Below are 19,080 nucleotides of genomic sequence, written 5' to 3' on the forward strand. Positions count from 1 at the left end.
GAAGACATTAAGACAGTCTTTTTTGAGTTTTTTTGGGAGCGGTCACCAACTGATCATTTGAAGGTGCTAATTTACACTCTGGGTCAGAGTATATCCTGGCAACATTCAATTTATTTTTATTTGAGGTTTAGCAAAAACTTGTTAAAAGTAGAAGTGATATTAAAACAGATAGAACAGATCTTAGATCTTATATGCTATAATTTTAAGATGACAGTTCAAGCATTATTGGGAGGTTACTGGGTGGTTCATTTACACGTTCTGATAACTGTTACTAGTGCTTAAAATTTGTTTCATTGTGGAAACTAATTAACATGTTAAATTATATTTTATAGGATACTGTTAATCATTTGATTTTAATCTTCATTGATGATAGTCCCGTAAGTATTTATTGTTACAATCTAGTTTAAATTTGTTGTATTTGTTGCTACTGGTTTTCTTACATTTCTGCAGATTTTTTATAAAAATGTTCTGGTTGAACTGGAATCCTGTGTTATTTATGAAGATGTTTAGTTATCTTATGATATTCTTTATTTAATAAGCTGATTTACACATACTCTCCTTGCATCACAAGAATAGTAATTACGTACTACTGAATGATGATCTTTCTGATTGAAGGTGGAGATTGATGATTTTATCCTTCTGACTGAATTATGTATTGAATTTCTCATATGGCATGCACGTAGTACAGAATGAATATGAAATTAGAATATAAGGAAGGAAAGTTGTGGGTTTCACAGTTTTACATCATTTCCTTTAATCCATTAAATTTCTGTCATTGTCGCCTCATAGATGTCACTAATCTGGTTCGGGAAAGCTCATTAGCAGCAGTCGTTATTAATATACTGAAAACTCTGGTAGGCTGTGCCACAATCACACTCTGGAAATGAGAATTTCCCCCTTGTATAAAAAATCTGCACATTGGCCTGTGTCACTATAGAAATGGTGGAGCTGTACACAGATGTTCCTGGGAATTTCAAAAGCTGGGGGAATTTTGTCTGATAGCATCATGTTAAGAAGAACTGAGGGGTTATGTACTACCCAGAATTTGTTTTACTAAGCCTGTATGTCAAAACATTTCAGGTCTCCTGCAGGTAGGATTGCAAGTCTTCTTGATTTAAGTGTATGAGTTAGTAAAGGGATATCACTGCTGTAGACAGTATGGGATTTTCCAAAATCATCTTTTATCATGCGGAGCAAAGTACAAGCATTAAATAGGTATGGGGGTGGGATATTACTGAGCTCTGGAAGCCAGTGACTTGTTGTGGGACAAATTGTTCAAGTGATAAGGCACAGAGTATGGTGAAGCTTGGGTGTCAAGCAATTTGACATATGAACTCTATATCCAAACTGGGACACAATAGGGATGTCAGGATACCAGAATTTCTGCATTTGATACCAATACCAGTGACATTTTACAATACTCAATATTTATTCAATACCATGGGAAAGCAGAAAACACATTCATTTATTTAAAAGTACATCAATTTTTCAAGTGAACAATATTACATTTTTTTCTGTAATATAATATAAAATAAATATTAATATTCTTTAATCAGTTACTCAACTATGATTTTGGTAAACTAATTCTTATTCATACGTATCAAAATATCATGTTGGACTTAAAATTAGTTTATGCTAGACATGGGGAAATCTTCCAGTGTATTTTTTTTTTTTTTTTGCAACAACATGCTTTAAAAGTTTGGTTGATCAGGAAATCACTTTGTTAGGTTTGTAACATTTGCTATTGTAAGATTTATATTTGCAACTTTAGCTGTTTAAAAACTTACTAAAAAGTAATATTTACAAATGAGTCAAAATAAACCAATTTTATATGTCACAGGGACCTGGTGCTTTAATTTCCCAAATCTTATCCTGCATTTTTACATTTGTTCCAACTTTTAAGTCTTCCTTTGTGAAATCAATCTTTTCTGTTTCACTCAAATCAATTATTTCAGAAATTCTGTAAAATAGCCTTGGTTTTGTTATTTTCTTGGTGTTTTACATGGCTTATTTTTTGTTATTGCTTATGTCAGAGATCAAATCCACAATTAGAAAACTAACTCGACTAATGTTGCTTGCATTCAGTTACTCCAGACAGAGAGACTGCATTCCATTCACCAACATATTATTCAAATATATGTGTGGACGCTTGAGGCACTGTTGCCCCGTGAAACCCACCAGACAGACATCCAAGACACACTTATAAAAAGCACCAAGAAGAATTTAATAATAATTTCCTTCAAATACAATTCACAAAGTACCACACACTCCACAATTCTCCCATACTCAATAATAATAAACAACAATCAATACAATAACAATCCTTCACTCCCAGCAGCTTAGTCACCCAGCCTCCCAACTCCGGCTCTCCTTGCTGGGTCTTCACCAGTCCTTTAAATAGTCCATAACCTGGAAGTGTTTCCCCTGGGTTCAACGCCACATCATCCTTCCTCACGTAGCCCGGAAGTACTGCGGGTTTCCGTCCTCGTGACTCTGAAGTACTTCCGGGTTGCCATAACAGTAGTAGTCCCCAGGTTCTTTGTGAGCTCCCCCTGGCGGCACCCACGGCACCCAACAGGGCTGAGGAAACGGACTCCACGTCCCAGGATGCTTTGAGGGCATCTGGGGAACCGTTGCTGTCCAGGGGCGCTGCCACCTAGCGCCCCGGGGGAGGCAATGTCCTGAAAATTCTGCCTTCTTCCATTCTCTTATTTCAGGGACGTCCCGACCGGACTGAACCGCCGGCTGTCCATCACATATGATAAATGTGCTTTTTTCCACTAGTTGGTCAGGTTATAGGAATTACACTCAGGAACTTCAGTTTGTCTTCAAAATACTCCTGCTATCTATACTTAGGACTTTTCTATTAGCATAGTGCATGCATTAATAGTGAGGTACACCTTGTAGCATCGGTGGCATGGTGGCGCAGTGGTAGCACTGCTGCCTCACAGTAAGGAGACCAGGGTTAGCTTCCCAGGTCCTCCCTGTGTGGAGTTTGCATGTTTTCCCCGTTTCTGCATGGGTTTCCTCCCAGAGTCCAAAGACATGCAGGTTAGGTGCACTGGCGATCCTAAATTGTCCCTAGTGTGTGCTTAGTGTGTGTGTGTGTGTGTGTGCCCTGTGGTGAGCTGGCGCCCTGCCCAGGGTTTGTTTCTGCCTTGTGCTCTGTGTTGGCTGGGATTGGCTCCATCAGACCTCCATGACCCTGTGTTAGGATATAGCGGGTTGGATAATGACTGACTGACAGACCTTGTAGCATTGAAACACTTAATAAATCATATTTTGGTATTAGCAAATGGAGCAGCTCTTTTAACTGCCAGTGTAGATAAGCCAAATAAACCCATTTGGTTTAAAAATTGCTTAGATTTTTGATGTTATCAGTCATATCACTGTGCTTTAAAAGCCTGTACAGATCTATTTCTGAATTATCTCTATAATGGGATAAAAGTGCCAATTACTAAAGCCTGAGTGTGTTTTATGCCTTTAGCATTCCATCATTTGCTTGCAGAAATTCCCTTCCTTGAGCCTAAAGCATTTCCTGATGTGACTTCAGCTTTTTTCATGTTGACATTCTGTATATTAATAGGCTGCTGTAGCATCACCAACATGAGCTATTTTCATATGTTGTTTTTATTGATGTTTTTTCATGTATGATTGTGCCTTTCAAAATAATTAGTCTTCTTTCAGTTATGCTTGAGTGCAGTAACAGTCAATGTTCTCTCAAAGCTGAGCATGTGAGCGATCCCTCATACATTTTTGTTGCATCAAGATCTTACATAAGTGCTCACAAAAAGACTTTGATTTAAAAAAAAATTAAACTATGAAAATGAAATTGAATTTAATTAAACTAAATCAGTTACTGTCACGATTTAAACACATTTCAAACATAATTGTGCAAAATAAAACTGTGCTGTTGTTTCTTTGTAAGTTTAACAATGTCTAACCAAAAAGATGAAGAGAGTTAAAGTAGTAAATCAAAGAAATGGTGTTTGGGGTTTAAAATGAAATGCTTGATGCCAGAATGTTTTGTTAAAATGGTCTTGCAGCAGCACATATTTTTGGGAGAATTTTTTTAAATACTTGGAGAAAGATGGTGTAATTTGCAAAATATATTTGAAAGAAGGATTTTTTAATAAATGGATCTTAGAGAAAGTGACTAGAAAGTGGACAATCTCAGTTTGAACCAGAACACTCTTTATTGATTCAGTCACAAAACTTAAAACCAGTGGAAAGGTTTTGGGAGAAAAAAGAAGATTAACAGGATAAGCAATATCCTAAAGCATCGAAACAAAAAAAAAAGAGAGAGACTATTTTCATTACAGGGATGATGATGGGGATGATGAATGTGGGCAAGTGTTAACACAAAGAATTGCTTGCATGGACATTTTTAAGGCTCAGTTTGTTTACCTTCATTTTGAATATCTATCAAGGGAAGTGGGTTTTCAGGCAGAGGTATTTTACACTATAAAAATAACATAATAAACATGCTTTGCTACGGAGAGTTTCAGCATAATAATATTAGTGCCAGTTCTGCTGAATCTGATGCATTTTGGAGACCAAATATCAGCAACCAATGTTACCAGTAAGGCTATAACCACATTTAAATAAGTTACCCTGTTTATTTATTTTTCTTCTCCCTGCACATTGCCACTTTTGCTATAGTATTAATATATTTTCTTCTGCAACCACTGTCTTTGTAGTCTTTTCACTTCATCTTGTTTCCTTTTGTGTTTTGTTTGGTAAATTTATAATGGAGATCTCAGAGGAATATGCTACATGAAGTTAAAGTTTGATTGATTATCTTCTAGAAGATATTTTAAATAGCAGGATAGTACACTCCCAATCAAGAATTACTCATAAAAGAAAGATGTGGGGATCCTGCAGGAACTGGCTTTGCTTCTCTGTTCAAATGTATGTAGTCAGGTTGTCTGGGAACTTCTTAACAGTTCCTGTATGAGTGTGGATGAATGTTTACGGGGGTGTGAATTTAGAGGGATGTCATTGCTTTAAAGGTTAGTTTATAACAAGAGCTACCAGGGTGAACTCCAGCTGCCTGCAACCTTTTTCTAGATAAAGCTGTATCAAAAATGAAGATACATTTATAACTAATGAAGAGACTCAAGGTTAGAATGAATTAGAAAGTCTAGATTTGATAGAACCAGAGGTATAGTTTTTTTCACAATACTCTATCATTTTTATTTATTGCGCTGTGGTGAATCCCAGTTTTTACTTAGGACTTTTGCTTTGTAAGAGGCAGCTCTGTCAAAAGCATGTTTCATATCTGAATAGTAGATATTTGACAGCAGATTTTTATTTAAGCTTAGGTTTATATTTTTTATAATGTCAACTAATCATTATTTATAATGTTGACAGATCCTGAAAATACAATCATTTAAGTGTCTCATAGTTTTTGTTCTAAATTAAGCATTTATTTGTAAGGTAAAGAACAAAACAAAGGTAATTAAATATGATCTAAATCAGTTCCATCACCAGGATAAGCAAATATTTTCTGAATTTGATATTACAAGTGACAGTTGAATATAAAATATGATTGTGAGTGTGTGTAGAACTTTTCACACAATTTGTGAAACAAAAACCTCAGCCATGGAGATAATTTTTTATCATATATATACATTAATAATAAAGTCATCTAATATAATTACTTTAACATAATGTATCAGTACTTAATTTGGATTAAGGTTTGCCAAGATTGACAAAGGATTTAGAACAGACACCAGAAGATCTGTAAATTAACAATAACTATTTTTGATTTGAATTATTTAATATGAATTCATCTAGACATTTTGACAATGTCTGAAGTAAATAACTAAATATTGCTCCAAGTCTTCCTCCTTGATTTCTAATACATAATTTATAGGAATATGTTACATTATTAGGAGAAGCCTCAATTAAAGGAAAGATATGTTTAAGCATAATTTAAGTAAGAAAACAGATGTCCACAAAGTAATATCATTTACAGAAATTCTTTATTTCCTAAGAAAAATAAGGTTGGACATTTTTCAATGTTTTGAAGTGAACAATGTCATTTTATATATGATGATGTTATATGCAATAAAGTGTTTTCAGGCACCCCTTACGGAAGATTTAACTTTAATTTAAGAATAGATTAGATTGTGCTTTCTATGTATAGGGTGCAGCTTTTTTTTTCTTTTAGTATATAGCCTCTGTCATTCCTGATAAGAGGTTTAGATTTTTTCAGAAGTACTTCAGAATTAGCAAGCTGTATCCATTGAAGGATCTGGTGTGTCTGAAAGGCCAATACTTGCATTTGCACACAGTGTTCATCTCTAGAATAAGAATTCACAGTAATCAAACCCTTACCTCCACCAGTACAAACTTGAACTGTATTACTCATAGCTGGAGGGTGCAGCTTTTTTTGTGCTGTTGTGAATGTAAATGTGACATACCCAACAACTCACTACAACTAATTTGTGTCTCTCTCATTTTATCTTTAGTCATATTAGTAAATAAACAGATGGTTAACGTTTTTTTCTTGCTACATTTTTCTTTATGCTTTAAAAGCATATTTTAAAAGAATTAAATTATATTTTAAAGTTCACTGAAGAGAAAACTAATTGACATACAAAAAATGCTCATCTTTCTGATAGCTCGTGTTTTACTTCCTAAAACAGAATGGAAGAAAGGGCAGAAACTGTGGCTAACCTTGCTGTACCTGTTAACGCTTTGTATAGTGCCAGCTCCGTCATGCAGCTCTTTTTTGTCTGTCGCAGTAAGGGGCATGGGTGGCTGTATTGGAAGGTCTGCACTCAATTAATAAATGTGACATTGGCAGCAGTTTTCATTCGTGTACGTTGACATGATCTGGTGACAAGATCAGGGACTGTTGTTGGCAAATCTGACATATCCCATGATTAAAAGTCATGTAATTTGACATTGACTTTAGTTAGTGGTCAGTGAGTGAAATGACTTTGAATATGTTGCATTTTTACTTTTTTTTTGTAGGCAGAAACCAGACAGTTAAAGCCAGTTTCAGCAGAGATCTGCAATGTTCTTGCTGTGGAAGCTTGCAATAATTCTGTTATGAAATTAATAACAAAGTGAATGCAACTTTGGTGTCTCTTTATTATTGTACTGTTCTTTTTAAGCATTCCTTTTCACCGTCACCTAAATATCTTCTTAATAAGATAAAATGTAAATGTTCTTCCTGAAATATCCTCAATCCCCTTTCTTTATTTCCTTAAAGCCCGAAATGGCAACTGAGCCACCTTCAGCTTTTGTTCCATTCTTGCAGAAATATGCAGAATCAAGAAATAAGAAAACATCTGTAAGTATCAGTATGTAATCATAAACCCTTAAGTTACTTTTTGAGTATCTGATGCTGAATTCCTCAGCTTAGCCCTCAAGTAACAGGTGCTGTTCTTCATTCCAACCAATTTTGTTTTCATTCAAATTTGTAAATTTGTATCTAATCACATTTCTTGCTTTTTAAGTAATATTTAATCAGCCATTATTGTAGACAGTTACATAAGACATACATTAACCAGTTTTAATTTGATCCCTTATAGTTATGTACTTTAAAATTTGTAAAATTAAAGTAATTTTCAAAACTGCTTTTTTAAGTTCTTGTTAAGCAAGAAAGTGACGCTGGCAGATTTTAGGGCTCCTAATTGTTCAAATACAAAATATACTCTAAAACTGGAATTCCGTTAAATTGCATCTAATCGATATTCTTGCTTTTTAATTTGGGTAGAGAGATGTGAAAAGAAAAATTTCTACCCAGTTGTACCAGGCTGGTTTCAATGAAATATTTAGGACCTAAAGAATATATGCTGAATCCACCAGACAAATTTTCAAAAAATGCAGTGTTCAAAATGTTGACATTTTAAAGCCATTTAAAAAATTTTAAAAATCTACTTAAGTGTTGTGATATTTAGGTAAATTTACCAAGGTAGCATTAGTCACGCAGGATTCCTGGATCTGATGCTGGAAAATCATCTTTTTTTTCTAAAGCATGGGGAAATTGGTGTTAAAAGAATGTATATGAAGCTATTGAAGCTTTTTGTAATAGTGTACGTAATAGTACAGTGGAATCTCGGGTCATGACCGTAATTCATTCCAAAACTCTGGTCGTAACCCGATTTGGTTGTGACCTGAAGTAATTTCCCCCATAGGATTGTATATAAATACAATTAATCCGTTCCAGACCATACAAACTGTATGTAAATATGTATTTTTTAAAGATTTTTAAGCACAAATATAGTTAATTATACCATAGAATGTACAGCATAATAGTAAACTAAATGTAAAAACATTGAATAGCACTGAGAAAACCTGGAACAACAGAGAAAACTAACATTGCAAGAGTTTGCACTATAGTGCTACGAACCGCTTGCTAAAAACACTTTTTTTTTTAATGAGTTTTAAGCACAGGGAAAAAAATGAACATTTGAAAAATCCGTAATTTAATAAACAACCAAGAAAAGTAACATTGCAACAATGCACGCTACGAACCAATCGCTGTAAACAGAAGTGAATTGGAGGTTAAAATCCAGTAGAAAAAAGTCTTCAATAAATACAATGAGGTTAAAACAATGCTCGAATCAGTCACTTTAAAAACAGGCCCGGTGCATTCTTTAACTGCCTTCTCGGCCTTATGTGACCAGCCCTCTCTCTCTCTCTCTCTCTCTCTCTTTCGCTCGCTCGCTTCTCTCTTTGTCTCTCTCTTGTACACGCGTGTGTCTCTCTCTCTCGTGTGTGTGTGTCTCTCTCTCTTTCTCGTGTGTGTGTGTGTCTCTCTCGCGCACGCGTGTGTGTGTGTGTGTGTGTGTGTGTCTCTCTCTCTCTCTCTCTCGCGCGCGTGTGTGTCTCTCTCTCTCTCTCTCTCTCGCGTGTGTGTGTGTGTCTCTCTCTCTCTCTCTCTCTCTCTCTCGCTTGCGCGCGTGTGTGTCTCTCTCTCTCTCTCTCGCGCGCGCGCGTGTGTGTGTGTGTGTGTGCGCATGCGTGTGTGTGTGTGTGTCTGTCTGTCTCTCTCTCTCGCGCGCGCGTGTGTCTCTCTCTCTCTCTCTCTCTCTCTCTATCGCGTGTCTCTCTATCTCTCGTGCGTGTGTGTCTCTCTCTCTCTCTCGCGCACGCGTGTGTGTCTCTCTCTCTCGCGTGTGTCTCTCTCTCTCGCGCATGCGTGCACGTGTGTCTCTCTCGTGCATGCGTGCGTGTCTCTCTCTCTCATGCGTGTCTCTCTCTCTCTCTCTCGTGTCTCTCAGAGACGTTCGTGAACCGAGGTTCCTCTGTATTTAGAAAAAAAATTGTTTGAGCTCATGGAGTTTTTAAAAAGTCTTGCAGTTTGATTTTAGGGCATGCAAAATAGCTCAGTTAAAAACAAAATTGGGGTTATTAAACAAAACATTAAAGGAAATATGTAAGATATCTAAAATATGTTGCTGGAATTCAGTGTAAAAATTAATATTTTTAGAAAAAACCTACTATGTAATAAAACACTGTGTGTAGGCCCGGTTCCTGAATGATCCATTTGGCTTTGGTGACATGGATTTAAAGAGGAAGTGTGAATGTGACACACATGAAGAGGAGTAAAGGTTTAGGAGGAAAGCTGAGAGTCATCTTCAAAGATGAGAAAAATAAAAAACGATGTGAGGCACCTCAAAATGAGTCTGAGAAACAGGGTTTATGGGAATGTACTTGAAAGACGGAGCATCTGTCAAGAGTGGTTCAGACACACAAGGATACTGAGGAAAGGTGCTGAAGGTACATGTAGACAAGAATTAATCAATTATCTTAAAATATATTCTCTTATCTGTCTTCAGCATGTGGCTAGTAGAAGAAAATGTGGTTGGGGAACTTTTGACTGTAGTTAAAGCTGATTTTCAGAATGTAACCTAGTAATGATATACATATCATGTAGCTGCATTTTTATTAAGTATTAGGTGTAATAGGTGTATAATAGTTTTGATTCTGGAAAGTTCATATTAAGAATCAGGTCTTACTTGATTCTCAGGAGTAATAACATCAGTAATTAAATGAGGCAGAATGGGAGCAAGCTCCAACTAGTATTAATTTAATGTACAGCATATATCTGACTTAACGGACTAAGTATGTTTGCACATGTGTCCTGTGTTAGAAAAATTTTGAAACAGTTATGGTAGTAAAACCAAACAAGTGAACTATAGTGAATGAATTTTCAAATGTTAGCAATACTTTTTTTTCTTTACTTTTCCTATTAAAGGTGTATAAACTAATTAACTAATTAGTGTTTATAGATTTATAAATTGTAGGAAGAAGTAAACCATTAACTTTGTAAACAAGATATTAAGAATGAAAACCAGTTAACATTTATGATCATGAGAGCAATAACGAAATTTTTACATGGCTTAACTTTACTTCTGTTCTGTTAGGTGTTAAAGCTGGAACTGAAAGAGATCCGAGAGCAACAGGATCTTCTGTTTCGCTTCATGAATTTTCTAAAACAAGAGGGAGCAGTGCATGTGCTTCAGTTTTGTCTTACAGTTGGTATGAGAGAGTTTTCAAAATTGAATATTTAATTAGTGCTGAATTTTTTCTAGCTATGTGTAATTAATATAAAAAATACTGTACATTATCGTAATTTTGAAGAAAATGTTAATGGCTGTATTTTTAGATGCATTATGTAACTTACGGGTGGTATAGTTTAAATGTAGCTGGTCTTTTTATAGTTATAATGTGACTAAAGTTTTTCATTATGACTAGTAGCATAAATTTCTGAAAGTGATCAGTAGGTTGTCTCTGTGTAAAAAAAATCAATTTCAGTAATTTCTTTATAGCTTTTTAAAACTCATCTCTAACTTGCAGCTATGTATTTACTCTTAAAGTTATTTTAAAATTTTGCCTGAAGTAAACTGGTATCCTACAACTAAGGGTTATGGTTTTGTCAGACGTTAAACTGCTGTAAAATTATTTATTTTATATAGTTCACTTATAGATCAGTCTTCCTTGCAGTTGCATATTTAGAATCAGTGTATGCCATAGAGGTGAACATATAATAAGGAACCAACCAGATGTCCTTGATCACTGAAACTTCTTTTAGTATAAAACTCTGCCACTGCACCATATACAGTATATACCCTCACTCCATTGATTTACCCCTCACAAAACCCAGAAAATTGTCACATTGTTGTGTCTTACCACCTGCTATTTTCATTTCAAACTAGCACAGCAGTTGCTTCATCTCACTATTTCGTCTGCCTGTCATTTCTTCCTCTATCCCCCTTTCTTATACATACCTCTGCTGTCAGTCTTTTCAGTTTGATTATTTCGCTGGTTGTAAGATGAAATATGGCAGTACTTACTATTTTAGCGCCACAGGAGTGAAAGCTTCTGTGATGTATCAACAGCTTTGTTTGTACTCCACTGCCACAAATATTATGCAAAATGGTGGGTGGTTTATCACTCAATACAGAGTTCATGCTTGGGCAAACTTGGTTAATTTTATGCCACACTTATGTGGCAACCCATCATAGACATGTCCGTGATCCAATTTGGGTCACAGCCCATAGTTTAAGAAAGAAGCTTATCCCATGTATTTAGCCCCAGTATTTACATGCGTCAGGTGTGGAGAATAGGATAGGTTTAACATTTCTTTTCTGTAGTGTTTCTCAGAGCAGCCTTTACAAAATATATAATACGTGTGAGCAGGGGCATTCTTGTAAAGCAATAGAAGATGGTTAACAGTTTTTCGTACTTTTTTTTTCTTTATTTACTCCCACAATTTTCAAAGCAAATTAGTTTAATTTTGAAATTGTTAATATGTCCTTCTGAGACTTCTAACATTAAAAGGTATTTTGCACATATTATTGACACTTACACTTGACCTTGAATTTCTTTGGTGTTGAGAACTTGCAAGCTCCCATTGCATAATTATTTGGACACCAGGGGCCTCATGTATAAAAATTTGTTTAGATTCAATGCTAAAATTTCGCTTATGCTAGAAAGGCAAAAATAGCATATACATAAAACATTGTACATATGTATGGTCCAACACCAAGTTCCTTTGTAAATCTCAAATCCACTTAAAAGTATGTGCTCATGCACATGCTTTTAGGCACTCCTAATCACCTCTTGTCAATGACAATGTTTGGATTACACACTTTTTTGCAATATTCGTGACCTAATCACCATATACTGTAAATTTGCTGTGTTCCTGAGGAACGTATATACTTTCAAACCATGGAAGAATATAAAAAAATGAAATATAGCTTTAAGACGGTTTTCATGCCAAATTTATGTTTTATAAATCCCCTCTTTAGAGTTTGAAATTGCTTATGCACATTTCCAAGCATAAGCAAGTTCTACTCATGGGGATCCCTGGTCATATTTTGCAAATTTTGACCCTAGTTAAGAAACACTTGTTCAACTTTTCCAGAGTTTAAATTCATTACCTCACAACTCTTCTTGGAACATTAAATACAGTGATGCTTCATTTCAGGAATCAACATTCTGGGTATCTACTCTGGTGCTTTCTTGGTTACATGAAACCATAATCCTATGGTTGATACCTTGTGCAATGTTTGTCTATAAAGGTTGCCAGTCATTGATTTATGGATCTGTTCACTTGCCAATGGGTGAATGGTGCCATACTGAGACATCTCTGAATGCCATTTATCTGTGATTAATAGGTTTTATCACATGAGATCTATAAGCTGCATTCCAGAGATATGGCCTAGCTGGAAACAAACATCAGCTAGACCATAGCTTTTCATTTTTAATAGTACAAATGTGGTTTTCAGCATTCATGTTGGCATGGTTCTAAAATAAGAAACATAAACTATAAAGCACTATTGATAGAAGCTTGCAATTTACTTGTTTGAATACACCGAAGGTAATCTTTAATTACTTACAAAGATCATGTGTGCTTTATAATATCTGTGTCTATGAATATATTATAATAAATAGACTGAAGTATATGGTATTGATCAAATGTTACTATGCACATTACTACTGCACTTAAAGAAACACCACTGGGAATGTTTTTAGACAGATAAGACAAAATTAGCTTTTTTGGTAAATATACACAGAATTATGTTTGCAGAAAGCAAAATACTACTTCCCATCATCAAAATGTCACCCTGTCTTTGTTGTGGAGCAAGCACTATAGGGCTGCTTTCCTGTCCGGGCATAAATGGGTTTCAGCAGAATAAGTTAAACTTGTGTTCTGTCCTTTAGGATCAAAGAAATCCATGTTGTGTCAGGAAATTGTACAAGAGAATATCAGAGCATTTGTCCATTATCTGAGGTTTAAAAGAGCTGGGTCATGCAGTACAATATTAGACCAAACACAGAAGTAAATGAAAGATAATATTTTTTAAACAGAGGGAATTCTACATTTTAGAAAGGCTAAGTCATAGGTCTGATCTAAGCTCTCAGAATGCTTTGGTGTGATCTTAAGCAAGATATTCATGCAAGAAATCACAGAAATGTAAATTATCTGAAAAAATTCTGCAAAGTGGAATGGACCAAAATACCTACTAAAAATATGTGCAGGTCTGTGCAGCAGCCATATGAAGGGGTTGGTAGAGGTTATGATGCTAAAGAAAGGTTATAATAGTTACAAAATCTAAGGGTTCACCTGTATTTAAGTTTAATAAAATGTTAAGTCGTGATTAGTACTGAAAACCACATATCCAAAGATTATTCCAACTGACACAAAGATATAAGGACTGCTTAATCACAATGTTTTAACAGTAAAATTGAATATAGATTATTAAAACAATTTTTGGAACACATTAACATAGATACACTCTGTTGTACACATGTATTATACTAAGAATAGCTGTAAAATATATCTACTTTAACATCATAGCCAGTATTTCATTCATAAGTTTATAACTAATCATGTCTTTTCTGCTTTTGCTACATTTTTCTGGGATCAATTCATTATTTCACTTCAATGCTGTAATTTACAGGCTATAACACACAAAAGGTGTAGACGGTGTAAGAAGAGAGAGCATTTAACTCTTTCACAGCCCAGACACACATGCATTTGCAAGGACAAATCAAAGTTTGAGTGAGGGTATATACTGTATATGGTGCAGTGTCCGTGTTTTATACTAAAAGAAGTTTCAGTGATCAAGGACAACTGGTTGGTTTCTTATTACATGTTCACCTTTATGGCATACACTGAATCTAAATCTGTAGCTGAGGTGCAAGGAAGACTGATCTATAAGCGTACTATATAAAACCAATAAAATTTTTCATACCACTTTTAAACAAGGATAATCTCAGTTTACAGCAGTTATAAGCAGCAGCTAATAAGCACTAAAATGCCTGTTGGGAATACACAGCAAAATAGTTTCACATCAGATAGCACTTTGTTTATAAAGATATAATATAAATAATATTAGTTTTTTTTAACTATCTTGCTAGTCTTGCAGGCCAAAGTGTATTTCACAGAAGTGGTTCTACAGTTTTCCAGTAAGCTGTAAGCTTATCCCATACATTTATGAACACAGCTGGGAATGTTCAAAAGCCATGACCTCTTATCCTTCTCCATACAATCACTGTTCAGTCATATTCAAGTATTTTGTACACATTCAACAGATAAAATAGTTTAAGCCATATTATCTTGCTCAGAAATAAATTGTTAATGCTTCATTTATAGGCTGCAGACATTGTGACATCAGACTGTCCATTCTTTCCCTGTGTATTTTCACTTCGAGCATTCAGAGAAATGTGACAGAAATAAGTAAGATCTCAATATGCTTTGAATTTTTTTTAGAACATAAGAACGTTACAAATATTGTGATAAGAACAGGCTATTCAGCCCAACAAGCTCATCCATCCTATTCACTGAGACTGTCCAAAGTAACGTCTAGTCAAGATTTGAAAGATCCCTAAAGATGTACTGTCCGCCACACTACCTGGTAATTTTTCCATATATCTATGGTTCTCTGCGTGAAGAAAAACTTTCTAACGTTTGTGCGAAGTCTGCCCTTAACAAATCTCTAACTATGTCCCCATGTTCTTGTTGCAGAATTTATTTACTGGGATCTGCTGTACTAATTCTTTCAATAATTTTAAACACTTCAGTCATATACCCTGTTAATCTCAAAGGTTTAACTCCTTCAGTCTACCCCCATAGCTGATACTTCTTAGTCCCAGAATCAGCCTAGTTACTTTTCTCTGTATAAAGTCGCCAAATGTCAGGCTCCTTTTTGGGTTAAGGCCCTCTGTCCATCAGGCTAAACAGAAAATCTAGAAAATGTCTGGCTTTTTTTATGGCGAATCAGGACTATTTAATTAAACGGCTTGAATCTCGATATAAATGGTTGTATACTGATAGCTCACGGTCTGGACCTGTTCTCTTTGATAAAATGTAGGTGTATGAGTGCGATTGGAATTCCAAAGGGGACCCATTTTCCCCACCCCTCTCTTCGATACAATGTAATATTTCTTTGCATTTATATAGCGCTTTTCTCACTACTCAAAGTGCTCAGCAATTGCAGGTTAAGGGCCTTGCTCAAGGGCCCAACAGAGCAGAGTCCCTATTGGCATTTACGAGATTCAAACCGGCAATCTTCCGATTGCCAGTGCAAATCCCTAACCTCAGAACCTATATCAGTGTGATCAGAACTCAAGGGAAACCCCCCTCTATGCACTGAAAAGTCAACATTGTGAAAAGGATGTAGCACTGCTTAGGAGACCTACTAAATTAAACTTTCATTGCATCTTCATTTGTCTTCCTTTCCTGTTTTCTGTGTTCTTTTTTGGCTACTCATTCATGTGTCTGGCAGCCCTGCCTCTGAACTTTCTCTAGTGGTGTTATGTGTTAATTTTTGATGAAGATGAAATGCTTTAATCTGGTTTTAAAATGTTCAAATTCAAAGCAACTGCAAAATGCAACTTCAAGCATTGACTGTGTAAAGACACCCGGGCTTCAGCCAGCCCAAACCCTGACACGAACACACAAGCACAGTCCCGGATATAAATAAAGGAAGGTTTTTATTATCAACTAGTCATTAAGCCCATTACAATAACAGGCGCTAGAACAGTAGTGCATAAACATTAGTAGGAACAGTCTATATTAAATGGCAAGGGACCTTGACCTCATTCTGTTTGTTGGTCGTATTTTTCTTTGTCTTTCTGCCTTTCTTTTGTTGATGTTTACTTGCTGTGCTGACCGTTCTTCGTGGGCTGCCGCCGTGTATTGTGTGTCTTTAATTTTCAGTGACAGTAATACAGGTACTGTCTTGTACATCCGCTGGCTTGCATGTCCGTAATATGCCTTTAATTTTCTCTGGTGGTAATAAAGGCGTGTGCGTCGGTAATATGCCTTTAATTTTTTCTGACAGTAATACTGGCTTGTATGTGGCTGTAATATGCATCACTGTATTGTGTACATTTAATTTCCTCTCGCAGTAATACTGGTTTGTATTTCCGTAAAACGCCTGTAACTTTCTCTGACAGTAATATCGCGCATCGCACCGTGCCCCGCGCATGCGCACTTCACCAGAAGACACACACACACACGGACACCTGGACGCACACAGGGATTTTATTAAAGAGGATACCTCCAAAACGTGCTACATAAACACAAATCACTGGTTTCTCTCTTCCTATAATAACTCTCACCACCGCACTGCCCATCTCCAGTCAAGTGTTGCCTCTCTACCACTCAGCTCCGACTCGCCTGGATAAGGGACTGCGGTCCCTTTTATTATAGAGCCAGGAGTACTTCCTGTGCCAGGGCAAATGCCCGATCAAAGTACTTCTGGGTCACACAGAAGTCCATCACCATAGTAGGGAGCTTGTTTCCCTGCCGCGCCCTCTTGCATCACTCCGTGACCCCTGCATGGCTGCCTTGCCGGACTACATTTCCTGGCATGCCCTGCTGACTTCACACAGAGCACCGAGAACCAGGGCTGCTGCCATCTAGCGATTTAAAGAATAAAAGACCTCCAGCGATATCTTTCCTTTTTAATGGGCTGGCCGTCCACCCTTTCCGGCCCTTCCGGGTTTTCTTCTGGTCAGGATGCCCATCCAGCCCTTGCGGCATCTACAACTGTTATTTAAAACTTGTTGAAATTGGGCAGGAATGTTATGTCCAAATTCTCCCACTTGCAGATACTACTTGATTCCCAGTGGTATGTTTTCCATTCATTCTTTAGCAAGTGAAGTGAATGGTAGGGTAGAAAAGTCACTTAGAATGTTCTTACCAGACAGGTTCACCTAATGTGATTCAATTTTAAGAAGAAATTTTTTACAGGACATTTGTGTATTGACATTTGCATGACAGCCCCTACTCTCTTGTACTCTTACTTATGGAATGTTTTTCACATTCTGTCAGTTTATCCATTTATTGAACATGCATTATTCAGCACAGGGTTATAAGGATAAACTGTATATAAATAAGTAATATATAAGGTATTAAACAAAATCACACTGTTATTTGCTGTTTCTCACCATGAAAATTAATTTAAAATACATGTCATTTTTCTGACCAGCTTAATCTAAATATGAAATGTATTTGATCATATTTCTTTCAGTAATTACTTTTTTGTAATACAGCATTGCAGCATTATGCTCAGCCCCTCTGTTGGAGGATGCTTGTTAACATATTTCCTAGTAATTACATTTCAAAATTTTTTTAGCTTCACTGTACATTTGACTATCATCAAATAATTTCATCTTCTTTATTCAATAATAGCCATCCATTCATTTCCTAACCCACATCATCCTGAGCAGGGTCACGGAGGATCTGAAGCTCTTCTGTAATATTTTAAATTTACTTTTGAACTGAAATAAAATGCTTTTTGCCTTCCTTTTTTTTTTTGGAAAACTAAGACAAGACTGGGAATCTAAATGTCACCATGTTTGTTTTCTTAAATTCAAACAAACTGATTTTCAGTTAATCTTAAGTTGCTATTTACTACTGACTTTCCTGCTAATATTGTTGATTGCTTTGCATAATAAATGCTTCTGCTGTGAAATACTCTGTGCTCCATTTCTATGTAAAAACAACAATGTGTTACATGTCATTTGTGGCTTGCATTCCACAGAAAATGCAGTTTGGAAAAATTGTAATTCATAAATCATTCTTTAGAACTTGGTAGTTAATTAGAAGTTACCTAAAATTTTTAAAACTAACTGCATAATTATTTATTGATGGGTAAACACTTCCTGAAAGACACAGTTGTCCAAATGGGGTGGGTTTGAGGATACGACTATAATTGAATGAAAAGATGGAACTCTGGAGAGAGCAACATACAACTGTCCATGACTGAAAACTGGGTTTGGCAGATACAGGCATATCATTTTGAAAGTGTGTCCCTGTGCCTTATTAATTGTCATTGTAAAGGCCAATCTAACAGGAAATTGTCTGCGTGCAAACGTAAAAAGCAAATTTGAATCTGATGGGGTCAGGGATTCTCTCTCTCTCTCTAGGGCCTGTGTGTGTGTGTGTCTTTCTCTCTCTTGCGCACCTGTGTGTGTGTCTCTCTCACACGCCTGTGTGTGTGTGTGTCTCTCTCTCTGTCACGTGCCTGTGTGTGTGTGTCTCTCTCTCTCTCTCTCACGCGCACCTGTGTGTGTGTGTGTCTGTCTGTCTGTCTCTCTCTCTCTCTCGCCTGTGTGTGTGTGTCTCTCTCGCGCACGCGCACCTGTGTGCTGTAAGTGAATGAAAAGATGGAACTCTGGAAAGAACAACATACAATTGTCCGTGACTGAAAACTGGTTTTGGCAGATACAGGCATATCTTTTTGAAAATTTGTCCCTGTGCCTTATTAATTGTCATTGCAAAGGCCAATCTAACGGGAAATTGTCTGCGTGTAAAAGTAAAAGGCAAATTTGAATCTGATGGGGTCAGGGAAATCCGGGGAATATGGACAGTTTGTGAGGTAGGAGCTGCGATTGTTTTACACTCCAGTACATTGCGGTGAATGCTGAGAACAGTCAGTCTAGTGCCTTTACAGAGACTTCTTGCTGGCATGAGGTTTTTGAGAAGCATGACGACTGAACCAATTTCAAGTTTGACTTTATGCGGAGGCATGCCAGTGGGAGTAATGGCTGCCTGGTGGATCATGGGAATAACGCCGCTGGATCGCCAGTCGGCATCGT

The 19,080-nt window shown here is 36.4% G+C and overlaps 1 protein-coding gene across 4 annotated transcripts in view; it reads left to right on the forward strand.

Annotated features, from left to right (window-relative positions):
* snx14 (sorting nexin 14) overlaps nucleotides 1-19,080 on the forward strand; it is a 187,031-nt gene that overhangs the window by 64,651 nt on the left and 103,300 nt on the right. For all 4 annotated transcript variants that reach the window (XM_051925277.1, XM_051925278.1, XM_028797482.2 and 1 more), the window contains exons 10-12: nucleotides 333-377; nucleotides 7,226-7,306; nucleotides 10,389-10,503. In XM_051925277.1, coding sequence (XP_051781237.1) covers nucleotides 333-377; nucleotides 7,226-7,306; nucleotides 10,389-10,503 — 241 coding nt within the window. The remainder of the gene's footprint in view (nucleotides 1-332; nucleotides 378-7,225; nucleotides 7,307-10,388; nucleotides 10,504-19,080) is intronic.

This window comes from Erpetoichthys calabaricus, chromosome 3 (assembly GCF_900747795.2).
Source record: "Erpetoichthys calabaricus chromosome 3, fErpCal1.3, whole genome shotgun sequence".
Taxonomy (NCBI): Eukaryota; Metazoa; Chordata; class Cladistia; order Polypteriformes; family Polypteridae; genus Erpetoichthys; species Erpetoichthys calabaricus.